The sequence below is a fragment of the Mytilus trossulus genome, chromosome 1 (assembly GCF_036588685.1).
Source record: "Mytilus trossulus isolate FHL-02 chromosome 1, PNRI_Mtr1.1.1.hap1, whole genome shotgun sequence".
Classification (NCBI taxonomy): Eukaryota; Metazoa; Mollusca; class Bivalvia; order Mytilida; family Mytilidae; genus Mytilus; species Mytilus trossulus.
The window spans coordinates 1,140,334-1,161,237 of NC_086373.1; the positions used below are offsets into that span (position 1 = coordinate 1,140,334).

Consider the following 20,904-nt stretch of genomic DNA (forward strand, 5'->3'; position numbering starts at 1 on the left):
TGTAAGATTGTGATGAAATTTGTTGACATGTTTGACTTATACTTTTTAATTACCGGTACATACTTTTTTAGCTCACCTGGCCCGAAGGGCCAAGTGAGCTTTTCTCATCACTTGGCGTCCGTCGTCCGTCGTCGTCGTCCATCGTCGTCGTCGTTAACTTTTACGAAAAATCTTCTCCTCTGAAACTACTGGGCCAAATCAAACCAAACTTGGCCACAATCATCATTGGGGTATCTAGTTTAAAAAATGTGTGGCGTGACCCGGTCAACCAACCAAGATGGCCGCCACGGCTAAAAATAGAACATAGGGGTAAAATGCAGTTTTTGGCTTATAACTCAAAAACCAAAGCATTTAGAGCAAATCTGACATGGTAAAAATGTTCATCAGGTCAAGATCTATCTGCCCTGAAATTTTCAGATGAATCGGTTAACCTGTTGTTGGGTTGCTGCCCCTGAATTGGTAATTTTGAGGAAATTTTGCTGTTTTTGGTTATTATCTTGAATATTATTATAGATAGAGATAAACTGTAAACAGTAATAATGTTCAGCAAAGTTAGATTTACAAATAAGTCAACATGACCGAAATGGTCAGTTGACCCCTTTAGGAGTTATTGCCCTTCATAGTCAATTTTTAACCATTTTTCATAAATCTAAGTAATCTTTTACAAAAATCTTCTCCTCTGAAACTACTGAGCCAAATTAATCCAAACTTGGCCACAATCATCTTTGGGGTATCTAGTTTAAAAATTGTGTGGCGTGACCCGGTCAACCAACCAAGATGGCTGCCATGGCTAAAAATAGAACATAGGGGTAAAATGCAGTTTTTGGCTTATAACTCAAAAACCAAAGCATTTTGAGGAAATTTGACATGGGATAAAAATGTTTATCAGGTCAATATCTATCTGCCCTGAAATTTTCAGATGAATTGGACAATCGGTTGTTGGCTTGCTGCTTTCCAATTGGTAATTTTTAAAGAAATTTTGCCGTTTTTGGTTATTATCTTGAATACTATTATAGATAGAGATAAACTGTAAACAGCAATAATGTTCAGCAAAGTAAGATCTACAAATAAGTCAAGTGACCTAAACGGTCAATTGACCCCTTAAGGAGTTATTGCCCTTTATAGTCAAATTTTTAACAATTTTCATTAATTCGGTAAATTTATGTAAATTTTTACCAAATATTTTTCTCTGTTACTAATGGGCAAGGTTCATTATAGATATAATTGTAAGAAGCAAGAACGTTCAGAAAAGTAAGAACTTCCAACACATCACCATCACCAAAATACAATTTTGTCATGAATCCATTTGTGTCCTTTAATATGCACATAGACCAAGGTGAGCGACACAGGCTCTTTAGAGCCTCTAGTTTTTAATGGTGGAAAATGTTCTATGATTGTCAGACACTTTTCTTTTTTTGATGTGATTCTCATAATGTGCCAAAAAATCTGTATATTTAACAGAGTTTAACATTAAATTGTGAGTTTTACTCTTAACAGACTTTAGCCAACCCGATTAACAGACCCACTGCCGATATAGCCGCATACTCAATATAGATTAACCGACCTATCTCTCGGTTAGCCGAGTGTCGGCCGTGAACTTAGGTGTTCAGATTTAATTTTACTGATAAGCTTTAAGCATTTCTTCTCCGATGGGATTATGTCTCCTGCAGATCTTTTAGAAGAAAATAAATTGCTATCCAGATATATATATCTTTATCTGTTACAATAAAAAAATTTACTGAAATCTCTATAATTTGACTTAAAACTAAATAAACATGATTGCCAAAGTATGTCCTATTGTGGATATTTATTTTCTGTGTTGATGAAGTACTCAAAATACAGTTATGGCCCTTTGTTACTTAGTAAACTGTATACCATGGCGGATCCAGAAATTTTAATAAGGGGGAGGGGGCACAGACTGTACAAGAGGGGGCCTGCTCCAGTCATGCTTTAGTTATTCCTTAAATAATCAACCAAATTTTCCAACTTCCTACAAAAGGGGGGCACATTGGCTCCCTGGAAAACCCTATAAATCTGTCTCTGGTATAGTTTTATACAATTTCTTTTCTGTAAATGTAAGATTGTGATGAAATTTGTTGACATGTTTGACTTATACTTTTTAATTACCGGTACATACTTTTTTAGCTCACCTGGCCCGAAGGGCCAAGTGAGCTTTTCTCATCACTTGGCGTCCGTCGTCCGTCGTCGTCGTCCATCGTCGTCGTCGTTAACTTTTACGAAAAATCTTCTCCTCTGAAACTACTGGGCCAAATCAAACCAAACTTGGCCACAATCATCATTGGGGTATCTAGTTTAAAAAATGTGTGGCGTGACCCGGTCAACCAACCAAGATGGCCGCCACGGCTAAAAATAGAACATAGGGGTAAAATGCAGTTTTTGGCTTATAACTCAAAAACCAAAGCATTTAGAGCAAATCTGACATGGTAAAAATGTTCATCAGGTCAAGATCTATCTGCCCTGAAATTTTCAGATGAATCGGTCAATCGGTTGTTGGGTTGCTGCCCCTGAATTGGTAATTTTGAAGAAATTTTGTTGTTTTTGGTTATTATCTTGAATATTATTATAGTGAGAGTTAACTGTAAACAGCAATAATGTTCAGCAAAGTAAGATCTACAAATAAGTCAACATGACCAAAATGGTCAGTTGACCTGTTTAGGAGTTATTGCCCTTTATAGTCAATTTTTAACCATTTTTTCGTTAATTAAAGTAATCTTTTACAAAAATCTTCTCCTCTGAAACTACTTGGCCACAATCATCTTTGGGGTATCTAGTTTAAAAAATGTGTGGCGTGACCTGGTCAACCAACCAAGATGGCCGCCACGGCTAAAAATAGAACAAAGGGGTAAAATGCAGTTTTTGGCTTATAACTCAAAAACCAAAGCATTTTGAGGAAATCTGACATGGGATAAAAATGTTTATCAGGTCAAGATCTATCTGCCCTGAAATTTTCAGATGAATCGGTTAACCTGTTGTTGGGTTGCTGCCCCTGAATTGGTAATTTTGAGGAAATTTTGCTGTTTTTGGTTATTACCTTGAATATTATTATAGATAGAGATAAACTGTAAACAGTAATAATGTTCAGCAAAGTTAGATTTACAAATAAGTCAACATGACTGAAATGGTCAGTTGACCCCTTTAGGAGTTATTGCCCTTCATAGTCAATTTTTAACCATTTTTCATAAATCTAAGTAATCTTTTACAAAAATCTTCTCCTCTGAAACTACTGAGCCAAATTAATCCAAACTTGGCCACAATCATCTTTGGGGTATCTAGTTTAAAAATTGTGTGGCGTGACCCGGTCAACCAACCATGATGGCTGCCATGGCTAAAAATAGAACATAGGGGTAAAATGCAGTTTTGGGCTTATAACTCAAAAACCAAAGCATTTTGAGGAAATTTGACATGGGATAAAAATGTTTATCAGGTCAATATCTATCTGCCCTGAAATTTTCAGATGAATTGGACAATCGGTTGTTGGCTTGCTGCTTTCCAATTGGTAATTTTTAAAGAAATTTTGCCGTTTTTGGTTATTATCTTGAATACTATTATAGATAGAGATAAACTGTAAACAGCAATAATGTTCAGCAAAGTAAGATCTACAAATAAGTCAAGTGACCTAAACGGTCAATTGACCCCTTAAGGAGTTATTGCCCTTTATAGTCAATTTTTAACAATTTTCATTAATTCGGTAAATTTATGTAAATTTTTACCAAATATTTTTCTCTGTTACTAATGGGCAAGGTTCATTATAGATATAATTGTAAGAAGCAAGAACGTTCAGAAAAGTAAGAACTTCCAACACATCACCATCACCAAAATACAATTTTGTCATGAATCCATTTGTGTCCTTTAATATGCACATAGACCAAGGTGAGCGACACAGGCTCTTTAGAGCCTCTAGTTTTTAATGGTGGAAAATGTTCTATGATTGTCAGACACTTTTCTTTTTTTGATGTGATTCTCATAATGTGCCAAAAAATCTGTATATTTAACAGAGTTTAACATTAAATTGTGAGTTTTACTCTTAACAGACTTTAGCCAACCCGATTAACAGACCCACTGCCGATATAGCCGCATACTCAATATAGATTAACCGACCTATCTCTCGGTTAGCCGAGTGTCGGCCGTGAACTTAGGTGTTCAGATTTAATTTTACTGATAAGCTTTAAGCATTTCTTCTCCGATGGGATTATGTCTCCTGCAGATCTTTTAGAAGAAAATAAATTGCTATCCAGATATATATATCTTTATCTGTTACAATAAAAAGATTTACTGAAATCTCTATAATTTGACTTAAAACTAAATAAACATGATTGCCAAAGTATGTCCTATTGTGGATATTTATTTTCTGTGTTGATGAAGTACTCAAACTACAGTTATGGCCCTTTGTTACTTAGTAAACTGTATACCATGGCGGATCCAGAAATTTTAATAAGGGGGAGGGGGCACAGACTGTACAAGAGGGGGCCTGCTCCAGTCATGCTTTAGTTATTCCTTAAATAATCAACCAAATTTTCCAACTTCCTACAAAAGGGGGGCACATTGGCTCCCTGGAAAACCCTATAAATCTGTCTCTGGTATAGTTATATACAATTTCTTTTCTGTAAATGTAAGATTGTGATGAAATTTGTTGACATGTTTGACTTATACTTTTTAATTACTGGTACATACTTTTTTAGCTCACCTGGCCCGAAGGGCCAAGTGAGCTTTTCTCATCACTTGGCTTCCGTCGTCCGTCGTCGTCGTCGTCCGTCGTCGTTAACTTTTACAAAAATCTTCTCCTCTGAAACTACTGGGCCAAATCAAACCAAACTTGGCCACAATCATCATTGGGGTATCTAGTTTAAAAAATGTGTGGCGTGACCCGGTCAACCAACCAAGATGGCCGCCACGGCTAAAAATAGAACATAGGGGTAAAATGCAGTTTTTGGCTTATAACTCAAAAACCAAAGCATTTAGAGCAAATCTGACATGGTTAAAATGTTCATCAGGTCAAGATCTATCTGCCCTGAAATTTTCAGATGAATCGGTCAATCGGTTGTTGGGTTGCTGCCCCTGAATTGGTAATTTTGAAGAAATTTTGCTGTTTTTGGTTATTATCTTGAATATTATTATAGTTAGAGTTAACTGTAAACAGCAATAATGTTCAGCAAAGTAAGATCTACAAATAAGTCAACATGACCAAAATGGTCAGTTGACCTGTTTAGGAGTTATTGCCCTTTATAGTCAATTTTTAACCATTTTTTCGTTAATTAAAGTAATCTTTTACAAAAATCTTCTCCTCTGAAACTACTTGGCCAAATTAATCCAAACTTGGCCACAATCATCTTTGGGGTATCTAGTTTAAAAAATGTGTGGCGTGACCTGGTCAACCAACCAAGATGGCCGCCACGGCTAAAAATAGAACAAAGGGGTAAAATGCAGTTTTTGGCTTATAACTCAATAACCAAAGCATTTTGAGGAAATCTGACATGGATAAAAATGTTTATCAGGTCAAGATCTATCTGCCCTGAAATTTTCAGATGAATCGGTCAATCGGTTGTTGGGTTGCTGCCCCTGAATTGGTAATTTTGAGGAAATTTTGCTGTTTTTGGTTATTATCTTGAGTATTATTATAGATAGAGATAAACTGTAAACAGCAATAATGTTCAGCAAAGTAAGATCTACAAATAAGTCAACATGACCAAAATGGTCAGTTGACCTGTTTAGGAGTTATTGCCCTTTATAGTCAATTTTTAACCATTTTTCGTAAATTAAAGTAATCTTTTACAAAAATCTTCTCCTCTGAAACTACTGAGCCAAATTAATCCAAACTTGGCCACAATCATCTTTGGGGTATCTAGTTTAAAAAATGTGTGGCGTGACCTGGTCAACCAACCAAGATGGCCGCCACCGCTAAAAATAGAACATAGGGGTAAAATGCAGTTTTTGGCTTATAACTCAAAAACCAAAGCATTTTGAGGAAATCTGACATGGGGATAAAAATGTTTATCAGGTCAAGAACTATCTGCCCTGAAATTTTCAGATGAATCGGTCAATCGGTTGTTGGGTTGCTGGCCCTGAATTGGTAATTTTGAGGAAATTTTGCTGTTTTTGGTTATTATCTTGAATATTATTATAGATAGAGATAAATTGTAAACAGCAATAATGTTCAGCAAAGTAAGATCTACAAATAAGTCAACATGACCAAAATGGTCAGTTGACCCCTTTAGGAGTTATTGCCCTTTATAGTCAATCTTTAACCATTTTTCATAAATCTAAGTAATCTTTTACACAATCTCCACTGAAACTATTAGGCCACAATCATCTTTGGGGTATCTAGTTTGAAAAATGTGTCCGATGACCTGGCCATTCAACCAAGATGGCCGCCACGGCTAAAAATAGAACATAGGGGTAAAATGCAGTTTTTTGCTTATAAACTATGAAACCAAAGCATCTAGAGCAAATCTGACAAGAAATTAAATTGTTAATCAAGTCAATATCTATCTGCCCTGAATTTTTCAGATGAATTGGACAACTGGTTGTTGGGTTGCTGCCCTCCAATTGGTAATTTTTAAAGAAATTTTGCCGTTTTTGGTTATCTTGAATACTACATATTATAGATAGCGATAAACTGTAAACAGCAATAATGTTCAGCAAAGTAAGATCTACAAATAAGTCAACATGACCTAAATGGTCAATTGACCCCTTAAGGAGTTATTGCCCTTTATGAAAATTTTTACCAAATATAGTTCTCTGTTACTAATGGGCAAAGTTCATGATAGATATAATTGTAAGAAGCAAAATCGTTCAGTAAAGTAAGAACTTCAAACACATCACCATCACCAAAATACAATTTTGTCATGAATCCATTTGTGTCCTTTGTTTAATATGCACATAGACCAAGGTGAGCGACACAGGCTCTTTAGAGCCTCTAGTTCTTAGATATGAACTTTCCTATCTAAGGATGGACATAAAGATTTGTTTAAACCTTTAATTTAAATGATAATTTTTCTTCCTGGATCACGATACTGAAGACAATGAAGATAACTGATCAAGATAATAATCAATGACCATATGATAGGTGGCTTCTTCACTTATTGTTAGAATCCTTTGGTTCTAGATTTATAAATATTTTATGAATGGTAAAGATACCTTATAAAATCTATATAACAAAGTAGTATAGACAAATGGTTATTGATGTTTTACAAGTAGGTAAGTTAGTTGACAGTCAGTATCAAATCTCAGGGATAAGCTATGGGGGATGTTTTACAAGTAGGTAAGTTAGTTGACAGTCAGTATCAAATCTCAGGGATAAGCTAGGGGGGATGTTTTACAAGTAGGTAAGTTAGTTGACTGTCAGTATCAAATCTCAGGGATAAGCTATGGGGGATGTTTTCAGCAGGGTATTTGCTAAATATTAAAAGCATTTGAAACAGTTTCAGATTTGATAAATTAAATTTAAAGTCAGTGATATTTTATTTTTGTATATATATATCATGTATATAGAAAACCAAGTCTTGACATATGTTTAGGGAAAGCACTATAATTATATAACATGTTTAACGAATCTCATTCGATCTAAAATGGTACAAATCTGAGAAGCTCACTGTCTAGTGTAAATTCACTTTTAATTATTGCAAATAATGTGACTGAATGAGAATTGCATTCACTATAACTCACATTTTTGACAGTGAGACAGCTTTCATTTTTAACTCACCTGGTCCCAAGGGCCAAGTGAGCTTTTCTCATCACTTGGCATCCGTCGTCGTTAACTTTTACAAAAATCTTCTCCTCTGTTACTACTGGGCCAAATTTAACCAAACTTGGCCACAATCATCATTTGGGTATCTAGTTTAAAAAAAATGTGTGGCATGACCCTCCAAACCAACCAAGATGGCCACTATGGCTAAAAATATAACATAGGGATAAAATGCAGTGTTTGGCTTATAACTCAACAACCAAAGCATTTAGAGCAAAAATATAAAATTATTTATCAGGTCAAGATCTATCTGCCCTGAAATTTTCAGATGAATCGGACAACCCGTTGTTGGGATGCTGCCCCTGAATTGGTAATTTTAGGGAAATTTTGGTTTTGATAGAGATGTACAGCAAAGTAAGACCTAAAAATAAGTCAACATGACCAAAATGGTCAATTGCCCCTCAGGAGTTATTGTCCTTTATAGTCAATTTTTAACAATTTTCATAAAATTTGTAAATTTTTACTAATATTTTCCACTGAAATTACTGGGCCAAGTTCATTATAGATAGAAATAATTGTAATTTGCAAGAATGTTCAGTAAAGTAAGATGTACAAACACATCACCATCACCAAAACACAATTTTGTCATGAATCCATCTGCGACCTTTGTTTTATATCCACATAGACCAAGGTGAGCGACACAGGCTCTTAAAGCCCCTAGTTTAGCTCACCTGACCCGAAGGGCCAAGTGAGCTTTTCTCATCACTTGGTGTCTGTCTCATCTGTTAACATTTACATAAATCTTCTCCTCTAAAACTACTAGGCCAAAAACTTTTACATAAATCTCCTCTGAAACTACTGGGCCAAACTTGACCAGTATCATCATTGGGGTATCTAGTTCAAAAAATGTGTCCAGTGCCTAGGCCAACCAACCAAGATGGCCACCATGGCTAAAAATAGAACATAAGGGTAAAATATAGATTTTGGCTTATAACTCTGAAACCAAAGCATTTAGAGCAAATCTGACTTGGGTCAAATTGTTAATCAGGTCAAGATCTATTTGCCCTGAAACTTTCAGATGAATTGGAGAACCTTTTGTTGGATTGCTGCCCCATAATTGGTAATTTTAAGGAAATTTTGTCGTTTTTGGTTATTATCTTGAATATTATTATAGATAGAGATAAACTATAAATTGCAGTAATATACAGTTAAGTAAGAGCTACAAATAATCCAACTTGACCAAAGTGGTCAATTGAAACTCTTGATAAGTTATTTTCCTTTAGAGTCAATTTTTTACAATTTTCATAAATTTTTACAAAAATTTTCCACTGTCACTTCTGGGCTGATTTCATTATAGATACAGATAATTGTAAGCAGCAAGATTGTTCAATAAAGTAAGATCTACAAACACATCACCAACACCATAACACAATTTTGTCATGAATTCATCTGTTTTTTTGTTATATATGCACATAGACCAAGGTGAGCGACACAGGCTCTTTAGAGCCTCTAGTTAAAAAAGGACCTCACTGTGCAATGTACAACTGTTTATTGACTCCTTGGTATGAAGAAAGTTTATAGTTTTCTTATTAACTCCTGTATTTGAAGAAAGTTTAAAACTCCTGTATTTGAAGAAAGTTTAGAGTTTTTTTATGAAGTTCAGAACTTCTGGATTTGAAGAAAGTTTATAGTTTTCTTAGCCATAACCATGATAACAGTGTAGAAGAGCATTGAATTGAATTGATTTTTTTCTCATACCTTTCTGTAATTACTTAAAGGGAGTAATAAATAATTAAAGTTAATTGAATGGTTAACATAGTGATATCACATTTTCTTTCCACATTCCACTATTTTGAATAAATAATTTATATTTTTCAGAATTTGTTCCGTGAACATGGATGCTTGTCCAGACTGAGTAATTTACTCTATCAACAAAAAATGTCAAGGTCAGCCAACCCTAAATTGGTGACTTCAGTAGCCAATGCCATTACAAACTTATCATCAAATGAAGAAAATCATAAAAAATTAGAGGTAAGGTCAGCCAACTCTAAATTGGTGACGTCAGTAGCAAATGTCATTACAAACTTATCATCTAATGAAGAAAATCATAAGAAATTAGAGGTTAGGACAGCCAACCCTAAATTGGTGACGTCAGTAGCCAATGCCATTACAAACTTATCATCTAATGAAGAAAATCATAAGATATTAGAGGTAAGGTCAGCCAACCCTAAATTGGTGACGTCAGTAGCAAATGTCATTACAAACTTATCGATTTTAGGACGGTGTATCCACCGTAGTAGATTTATCATTCTAAGGTTATGACTTATCTGTATTTGATGATTTTAGGACTGTGTATCCACCGTAGTATATTTATCATTCTAAGGTTATGACTTATCTGTATTTGATGATTTTAGGACTGTGTATCCACCGTAGTAGGTTTATCATTCTAAGGTTATGACTTATCTGTATTTGATGATTTTAGGACTGTGTATCCACCCTAGTAGATTTATCATTCTAAGGTTATGACTTAGTAGATTTATCATTCTAAGGTTATGACTTATCTGTATTTGATGATTTTAGGACTGTGTATCCCCCGTAGTAGATTTATCATTCTAAGGTTATGACTTATCTGTATTTGATGATTTTAGGACTGTGTATCCACCGTAGTAGGTTTATCATTCTAAGGTTATGACTTATCTGTATTTGACGATTTTAGGACTGTGTATCCACCGTAGTAGGTTTACCATTCTAAGATTATGACTTATCTGTATTTGACGATTTTAGGACTGTGTATCCACCGTAGTAGGTTTATCATTCTAAGGTTATGACTTATCTGTATTTGATGATTGTAGGACTGTGTATCCACCATAGTAGATTTATCATTCTAAGGTTATGACTTATCTGTATTTGATGATTTTAGGACTGTGTATCCACCGTAGTAGATTTATCATTCTAAGGTTATGACTTATCTGTATTTGATGATTGTAGGACTGTGTATCCACCGTAGTAGATTTATCATTCTGAGTTATGACTTATCTGTATTTGACTATTTTAGGACTGTGTATCCACCGTAGTAGATTTATCATTCTAAGGTTATGACTTATCTGTATTTGATGATTTTAGGACTGTGTATCCAACGTAGTAGATTTATCATTCTAAGGTTATGACTTATCTGTATTTGACGATTTTAGGACTGTGTATCCAACGTAGTAGATTTATCATTCTAAGGTTATGACTTATCTGTATTTGACGATTTTAGGACTGTGTATCCACCGTAGTAGATTTATCATTCTAAGGTTATGACTTATCTGTATTTGACGATTGTAGGACTGTGTATCCACTGTAGTAGATTTATCATTCTGAGTTATGACTTATCTGTATTTGACAATTTAAGGACTGTGTATCCACCGTAGTAGATTTATCATTCTAAGGTTATGACTTATCTGTATTTGACGATTTTAGGACTGTGTATCCACCATAGTAGGTTTATCATTCTAAGGTTATGACTTATCTGTATTTGATGATTTTAGGACTGTGTATCCACCGTAGTAGGTTTATCATCCTAAGGTTATGACTTATCTGTATTTGATGATTTTAGGACTGTGTATCCACTGTAGTAGGTTTATCATTCTAAGGTTATGACTTATCTGCATTTGATGATTTTAGGACTGTGTATCCACCGTAGTAGGTTTATCATCCTAAGGTTATGACTTATCTGTATTTGATGATTTTAGGACTGTGTATCCACTGTAGTAGATTTATCATTCTAAGGTTATGACTTATCTGTATTTGATGATTTTAGGACTGTGTATCCACTGTAGTAGATTTATCATTCTAAGGTTATGACTTATCTGTATTTGATGATTTTAGGACTGTGTATCCACCGTAGTAGATTTATCATTCTAAGGTTATGACTTATCTGTATTTGATGATTTTAGGACTGTGTATCCACCATAGTAGGTTTATCATTCTAAGGTTATGACTTATCTGTATTTGATGATTTTAGGACTGTGTATCCACTGTAGTAGATTTATCATTCTAAGGTTATGACTTATCTGTATTTGATGATTTTAGGACTGTGTATCCACCATAGTAGGTTTATCATTCTAAGGTTATGACTTATCTGTATTTGATGATTTTAGGACTGTGTATCCACCATAGTAGGTTTATCATTCTAAGGTTATGACTTATCTGTATTTGATGATTTTAGGACTGTGTATCCACTGTAGTAGATTTATCATTCTAAGGTTATGACTTATCTGTATTTGATGATTGTAGGACTGTGTATCCACCGTAGTAGATTTATCATTCTAAGGTTATGACTTATCTGTATTTGATGATAATAGAACTGTGTATCCACCTTAGTAGATTTATCATTCTAAGGTTATGACTTATCTGTATTTGATGATTTTAGGACTGTGTATCCACCGTAGTAGGTTTATTATTCTGAGTTATGACTTATCTGTATTTGATGATTTTAGGACTGTGTATCCACCGTAGTAGATTTATCATTCTAAGGTTATGACTTATCTGTATTTGATGATTTTAGGACTGTGTATCCACCGCAGAAGATTTATCATTCTAAGGTTATGACTTATCTGTATTTGATGATTTTAGGACTGTGTATCCACCGCAGAAGATTTATCATTCTAAGGTTATGACTTATCTGTATTTGATGATTTTAGGACTGTGTATCCACAGTAGTAGGTTTATCATTCTAAGGTTATGACTTATCTGTATTTGATGATTTTAGGACTGTGTATCCACCGTAGTAGGTTTATCATTCTAAGGTTATGACTTATCTGTATTTGATGATTTTAGGACTGTGTATCCACCCTAGTAGATTTATCATTCTAAGGTTATGACTTATCTGTATTTGATGATTTTAGGACTGTGTATCCACCCTAGTAGATTTATCATTCTAAGGTTATGACTTATCTGTATTTGATGATTTTAGGACTGTGTATCCACCGTAGTAGATTTATCATTCTAAGGTTATGACTTATCTGTATTTGATGATTTTAGGACTGTGTATCCACCGCAGAAGATTTATCATTCTAAGGTTATGACTTATCTGTATTTGATGATTTTAGGACTGTGTATCCACCGCAGAAGATTTATCATTCTAAGGTTATGACTTATCTGTATTTGATGATTTTAGGACTGTGTATCCACCGTAGTAGGTTTATCATTCTAAGGTTATGACTTATCTGTATTTGATGATTTTAGGACTGTGTATCCACCGTAGTAGGTTTATCATTCTAAGGTTATGACTTATCTGTATTTGATGATTTTAGGACTGTGTATCCACCGTAGTAGGTTTATCATCCTAAGGTTATGACTTATCTGTATTTGATGATTTTAGGACTGTGTATCCACTGTAGTAGATTTATCATTCTAAGGTTATGACTTATCTGTATTTGATGATTTTAGGACTGTGTATCCACCGCAGAAGATTTATCATTCTAAGGTTATGACTTATCTGTATTTGATGATTTTAGGACTGTGTATCCACCGTAGTAGGTTTATCATTCTAAGGTTATGACTTATCTGTATTTGATGATTTTAGGACTGTGTATCCACCGTAGTAGGTTTATCATTCTAAGGTTATGACTTATCTGTATTTGATGATTTTAGGACTGTGTATCCACCATAGTAGATTTATCATTCTAAGGTTATGACTTATCTGTATTTGATGATTTTAGGACTGTGTATCCACTGTAGTAGATTTATCATTCTAAGGTTATGACTTATCTGTATTTGATGATTGTAGGACTGTGTATCCACCATAGTAGGTTTATCATTCTAAGGTTATGACTTATCTGTATTTGATGATTTTAGGACTGTGTATCCACCGTAGTAGGTTTATCATCCTAAGGTTATGACTTATCTGTATTTGATGATTTTAGGACTGTGTATCCACTGTAGTAGATTTATCATTCTAAGGTTATGACTTATCTGTATTTGACGATTTAAGGACTGTGTATCCACCGTAGTAGATTTATCATTCTAAGGTTATGACTTATCTGTATTTGATGATTTTAGGACTGTGTATCCACCGCAGAAGATTTATCATTCTAAGGTTATGACTTATCTGTATTTGATGATTTTAGGACTGTGTATCCACCCTAGTAGATTTATCATTCTAAGGTTATGACTTATCTGTATTTGATGATTTTAGGACTGTGTATCCACCCTAGTAGATTTATCATTCTAAGGTTATGACTTATCTGTATTTGATGATTTTAGGACTGTGTATCCACCGTAGTAGATTTATCATTCTAAGGTTATGACTTATCTGTATTTGATGATTTTAGGACTGTGTATCCACCGCAGAAGATTTATCATTCTAAGGTTATGACTTATCTGTATTTGATGATTTTAGGACTGTGTATCCACCGCAGAAGATTTATCATTCTAAGGTTATGACTTATCTGTATTTGATGATTTTAGGACTGTGTATCCACCGTAGTAGGTTTATCATTCTAAGGTTATGACTTATCTGTATTTGATGATTTTAGGACTGTGTATCCACCGTAGTAGGTTTATCATTCTAAGGTTATGACTTATCTGTATTTGATGATTTTAGGACTGTGTATCCACCGTAGTAGGTTTATCATTCTAAGGTTATGACTTATCTGTATTTGACGATTTAAGGACTGTGTATCCACCGTAGTAGATTTATCATTCTAAGGTTATGACTTATCTGTATTTGATGATTTTAGGACTGTGTATGCACCGTAGTAGATTTATCATTCTAAGGTTATGACTTATCTGTATTTGATGATTTAAGGACTGTGTATCCACTGTAGTAGATTTATCATTCTAAGGTTATGACTTATCTGTATTTGACGATTTTAGGACTGTGTATCCACTGTAGTAGATTTATCATTCTAAGGTTATGACTTATCTGCATTTGATGATTTAAGGACTGTGTATCCACTGTAGTAGATTTATCATTCTAAGGTTATGACTTATCTGTATTTGATGATTTTAGGACTGTGTATCCACCATAGTAGGTTTATCATTCTAAGGTTATGACTTATCTGTATTTGATGATTTTAGGACTGTGTATCCACCGTAGTAGATTTATCATTTTAAGGTTATGACTTATCTGTATTTGATGATTTTAGGACTGTGTATCCACCGTAGTAGGTTTATAATTCTAAGGTTATGACTTATCTGTATTTGATGATTTTAGGACTGTGTATCCACCGTAGTAGATTTATCATTCTAAGGTTATGACTTAATAATAACTTATCTGTATTTGATGATTTTAGGACTGTGTATCGACCCTCGTAGATTTAACATTGGAGGATGAGACAGGAGAGAGTGTGTGTCTATCATCTCTAAAAGCTTTAACCAACCTTTCCGTTACCAGTCAACATCATGGTCATTACACAAGAGTGGTACAAAGATTGTATGATTTAGTGGACACTGGAGCTGCCAGCATTAAACTCCAAGCAGCAAAAGTTTTAGTAAATCTGTCTTGTAATCCAGAACTAGTCCCACATATGTTAGCTGCAAAGGTAAATCTGTCAACTACTCATGCTAGTCACACATATATGATAGTTGCAAAGATAAATCTATTTTATAATCCAGAACTGGTACCAATGTGAATAAAATACTTTGCTGAGCACAATCTGATACGACCACCGTGGTTTAACCATGAACAGTTGGGGCAAATTTTGACACAATATTCAAGCTTAATGCTGTCTGAATTTGGATTATGATCACATTTTTGACATAAAATAGGTTTCTTACACAAAAAAGTTGTCAAGATCTTACAAATATATTGCACAATACTCTGCAATTAAAGATTTCTTCTAGAAACTTTCCAAAATTTGAAATTGGTGAAAAATTTTGAAAAAAAAATTGAACCCCTTAAAAAAATTGAAACCCCACCAAAAGTTTTGAACCACCACACTTGACTCCAGCCTGTCCTTAGTAGTATGTAACCTTGTTGTACAATTTCAGAGAGATCCATACATATAAACACAAGTTATTGTCTGGAAACTTGAAAAAAAAGCTTGTTTTTGGCTCTTAATGGCCCCTCATTCCTGCATGAATGGGCAATAACCCCCAAACTCAATCCCAGCCTTCCTTTAGTGACATGGAAAGTTGTGGTACAATGTTAGAGAGATCCATACTCTTACAATTAAGTAATTTTCCAGAAACTACAAAAATACTTGTTTTTGGCCCTTTTTGGTTCTTAATTTCTAAACTGTTGGCACCATAACCCCCTAAATTAATCCAAATCTTCTGAATGTGGTATTAAACATTGTGGTACAATTTCAGAGGAATTGAAATACTTATACACAAGTTATTATCATGAAAGTAGAAAAATGCTTCTTTTGGGCCCCTAATTCCCAAATGGTTGGGACCATCATCCCCAAATCCAATTCCAACCTTCCTTAAAATTGTGGCATTGAACCTTCTTATTAAATTTCAAAGAGATCCATTTACGCAAACTAAAGTTATTATCTGGAAACAAAATGTGTATTTGGATGACGCAGACTACGACACAGACAAAGACATCATACCATTATACAATTTAATTCAAAATAGAAAGTCCTTAATCAGATGGCAAAATCTCAAACACATCAAACCAATGGATACCAACGGTCATATTCCTGACTTGGTACAGGCAATGGATACCAACGGTCATATTCCTGACTTGGTAGAGGCTGGATACCAACGGTCATATTCCTGACTTGGTACAGGCAATGGATACCAACGGTCATATTCCTGACTTGGTACAGGCAATGGATACCAACGGTCATATTCCTGACTTGGTACAGGCAATGGATACCAACGGTCATATTCCTGACTTGGTACAGGCAATGGATACCAACGGTCATATTCCTGACTTGGTACAGGCAATGGATACCAACGGTCATATTCCTGACTTGGTACAGGCAATGGATACCAACGGTCATATTCCTGACTTGGTACAGGCTGGATACCAACGGTCATATTCCTGACTTGGTACAGGCAACGGTCATATTCCTGACTTGGTACAGGCTGGATACCAACGGTCATATTCCTGACTTGGTAGAGGCAACGGATACCAACGGTCATATTCCTGACTTGGTACAGGCTGGATACCAACGGTCATATTCCTGACTTGGTAGAGGCTGGATACCAACGGTCAAATTCCTGACTTGGTACAGGCTGGATACCAACGGTCATATTCCTGACTTGGTAGAGGCAATGGATACCAACGGTCATATTCCTGACTTGGTAGAGGCAACAGTCATATTCCTGACTTGGTAGAGGCAATGGTCATATTCCTGACTTGGTAGAGGCAACGGTCATATTCCTGACTTGGTAGAGGTCATATTCCTGACTTGGTAGAGGCAACGGTCATATTCCTGACTTGGTAGAGGCAATGGTCATATTCCTGACTTGGTAGAGGCAACGGTCATATTCCTGACTTAGTAGAGGCAATGGTCATATTCCTGACTTGGTAGAGGTCATATTCCTGACTTGGTAGAGGCAATGGTCATATTCCTGACTTGGTAGAGGCAACGGTCATATTCCTGACTTGGTAGAGGCAATGGTCATATTCCTGACTTGGTAGAGGCAACGGTCATATTCCTGACTTGGTAGAGGCAATGGTCATATTCCTGACTTGGTAGAGGCAATGGTCATATTCCTGACTTGGTAGAGGCAACGGTCATATTCCTGACTTGGTAGAGGCTGGATACCAACGGTCATATTCCTGACTTGGTAGAGGCAACGGTCATATTCCTGACTTGGTAGAGGCTGGATACCAACGGTCATATTCCTGACTTGGTACAGGCAACGGTCATATTCCTGACTTGGTAGAGGCAATGGTCATATTCCTGACTTGGTAGAGGTCATATTCCTGACTTGGTAGAGGCAACGGTCATATTCCTGACTTGGTAGAGGCAACGGTCATATTCCTGACTTGGTAGAGGCTGGATACCAACGGTCATATTCCTGACTTGGTAGAGGCAACGGTCATATTCCTGACTTGGTAGAGGCTGGATACCAACGGTCATATTCCTGACTTGGTACAGGCAACGGTCATATTCCTGACTTGGTACAGGCTGGATACCAACGGTCATATTCCTGACTTGGTAGAGGCAACGGTCATATTCCTGACTTGGTAGAGGCTGGATACCAACGGTCATATTCCTGACTTGGTACAGGCTGGATACCAACGGTCATATTCCTGACTTGGTACAGGCTGGATACCAACGGTCATATTCCTGACTTGGTACAGGCTGGATACCAACGGTCATATTCCGGACTTGGTAGAGGCTGGATACCAACGGTCATATTCCTGACTTGGTACAGGCAACGGTCATATTCCTGACTTGGTAGAGGCTGGATACCAACGGTCATATTCCTGACTTGGTAGAGGCAATGGTCATATTCCTGACTTGGTAGAGGCTGGATACCAACGGTCATATTCCTGACTTGGTAGAGGCTGGATACCAACGGTCATATTCCTGACTTGGTAGAGGCATTTTCTTGTGTAGAAAATAGTAGAATAAACCTTGGTATATAGCTAGCTAAACCACTGAATTAGGGCTCCTTATTTAGGACAGTCACATGAAGAATGAGGTGGTTTAAGAATCTTTGTGAGGAATGAGCCTTTCCCATAACCTAGGACAGTGGTGTAACAGCATAACAAAAGAATGAGATGTAAAAATCAGTTGTGATAAACTAAACTTGGTTCTTTAGAAAATAAATAACTAACATGAAAACAATACACACAATGCACCCATTTAAGAGTACTCACAGTTGCTGAATAAAAGCCAAATACAAATTATAACTTGCTAGCATTAGTATAACAGCTTTTACATCTGGTAATCTGTATAGCAATTTGAATGATCCATGAAGTGCAAACTGTTATTTTAAATGGTTGGCAGGTATACAAAAAGTCAAAATTTGGAAAAACTAGAAACATGATTCATTTTATAAATAGAGAAAAGTAGCTTTATTAAAAGCTAAAATCATTATGAATAAATTGCAATATCATCGTATAGCAGATATAGTTACTAACCAAGCAGGCATGATCAATTTTGAACTGACACAGTAACAAATATCTTTGTTTTGTTTTATCAACATTCAGTGTACATTTCTCACCATCTGAAATTCCTGCTCCAAAATAATTTTCACATTGATTTTTTCCTATTTATAAGACAAATTTAATATTCTCATATAAAGAACAATTAACTTGTAAATGCGCAAATAGTTGTGAATGTCAACACCAACTTTCAATTTCGATACAATTGTCGAGACATTTACATGTTTTACCTAAAAGAAAGCTAATACAGGGCAAAGTAATAGTTACCAATTATAAACCTACCTGTGATTACTCATACTTTGAAACGTTTTAGGTAATACATGAGTATGAAAATTTTGTTTTTGTGTACGGTGTACAGCAACTAAACTATGTACTGTACAGAAGGATTTATGGCCTTCTATCAGAAAAGGAGTTGCAATGAATATAGAATTATATCGGATGAGACGAGTGCCAACTTCTTTGACAAGTTTTTGCACATGTTTTCAATAATCGTTCTTGTTTTGGGAAAATAATGAGACATCTCTAATCATCAACCTACGACCAAATCAATTCTTAAAACAACAATAATGTTTAGATTGAGGTACACATTGATATTATGTGAACAAAACAAAGATTTTCATTATCGTGTGAGGTCAAAATCGATCACGCCCGCTTGGTTAGTACCTTGATATCCGGTGTACTGATGATACACAGTGAATATATTGGAATTAACTTGCAGTGTGTGCAAAAATACCTGAATAATAAAATCCAGAAAACTATAAAAATCAGCTGTTTGCCAGCAGCTATAATTTGAATTTGACTAAACTTTCTGAAAACGTTTGTTAGACGACATCACTCAATACACTCTATAAACGGTACATGTGTACTATTAAATGAAAGTAAACCAAGGTGACATTCTTATTGACAAATATGATTTTAGATTATTCTAACGTTATAAAAGGATAAAAATTGATTAAACAGGATGCATTAATAACTTCTGAATAACTTTGAAACATTATTCTGCATATCAAGCCAGTGTGCAAAAGTGAAAATAAGTAAAACCAAGTTTCACGGAAAATATGCCAGAAATAAGAATGAAATGAATGCTAAATATGTTACTGTAAATAATAGTGGCACAAGAACCCATGTATGTACAAAATGTTAAAGATAAATTCTTCATATTTCAGGCTCCAATCGTGGCACAACAACCCATACCAAATGTTAAAGATAAATTCTTCTAATTTCAGGCTCCAGTTTGTCTGATTGAACTGCTTAAGCAAGGAACAGAAGAAGAGTTAATGTTAAGATGGACAACTCTTCTCGCTAATATCTTAACAAAAGCCAAAGAACAAAAAGTAACTTCTGCTTCACTTCCAGCAGACGACAAAGCACCAAGTCCAGAGACAATGTACACAGCTTTGTATGGTGTTAGTTCAGGACAACTCAAATCCAAAGTTTATTTGTTGAGTCGACATAAAAATGAAAACATCAGCCATCAAGCTTCTAAAATTTATCAAGTTATCACTAAATAAGGAATGTGTTGAATGAATTGTGTCAGTGAGTGTAAAAAGAATGAATTGTTGTGTGTCTTGTGCCATGGAAATTTGTTGTGTGAATTTTTATTGCATAATTTTTAACAAATCTCAATGTTTCAGTCTTATACGGCTGTTCCATCATATAATCATGTAATAATGCATTGAATTGGAAGGGCACTTCTTGAAAGAAATAGGAACAATATAGATTTAAATTGTTTTAATATGATTTTTAAAGCATTCTTTGAGAAGATGTAACTGCCAACCAATTAATTATTTTAAGCATAAAATTGTTTATAAAAAAAAAATTTCACAGAGATTATGAAAATGTGTAACAATAATGTTTTCCAACGAGAATGTTATTAAACATTTTGAACAAAGAACTGATGTTACATTGTATTTTTTTCTAACTGGAAGGTGAAAGCTAAATAGGACAGATACACACTAAGAAAAGTATGACACATACATGAAACAAAGATAAATCTAAAAGAGACATCATTGAATTAAATGGTCTGGAAATATTAGATCTGATACACATAGCTATGACCTAAGAAATAGAGTGTTTAATCAGTTATTTGTTCATCAGTTTTTCAACTGATAAAAAAACATTATGAGCATGAACTGTTTTG

The 20,904-nt window shown here is 35.0% G+C and overlaps 1 protein-coding gene across 1 annotated transcript in view; it reads left to right on the forward strand.

Moving 5' to 3' along the window:
* LOC134712086 (armadillo repeat-containing X-linked protein 4-like) overlaps window positions 1-20,658 on the forward strand; it is a 49,849-nt gene extending 29,191 nt beyond the window's left edge. The window contains exons 3-5 of the mRNA XM_063573242.1: window positions 9,581-9,733; window positions 14,983-15,231; window positions 19,991-20,658. Coding sequence (XP_063429312.1) covers window positions 9,581-9,733; window positions 14,983-15,231; window positions 19,991-20,275 — 687 coding nt within the window. The 3' untranslated portion in view covers window positions 20,276-20,658. The remainder of the gene's footprint in view (window positions 1-9,580; window positions 9,734-14,982; window positions 15,232-19,990) is intronic.
* The last annotated feature ends 246 nt before the right edge of the window (window positions 20,659-20,904 follow it).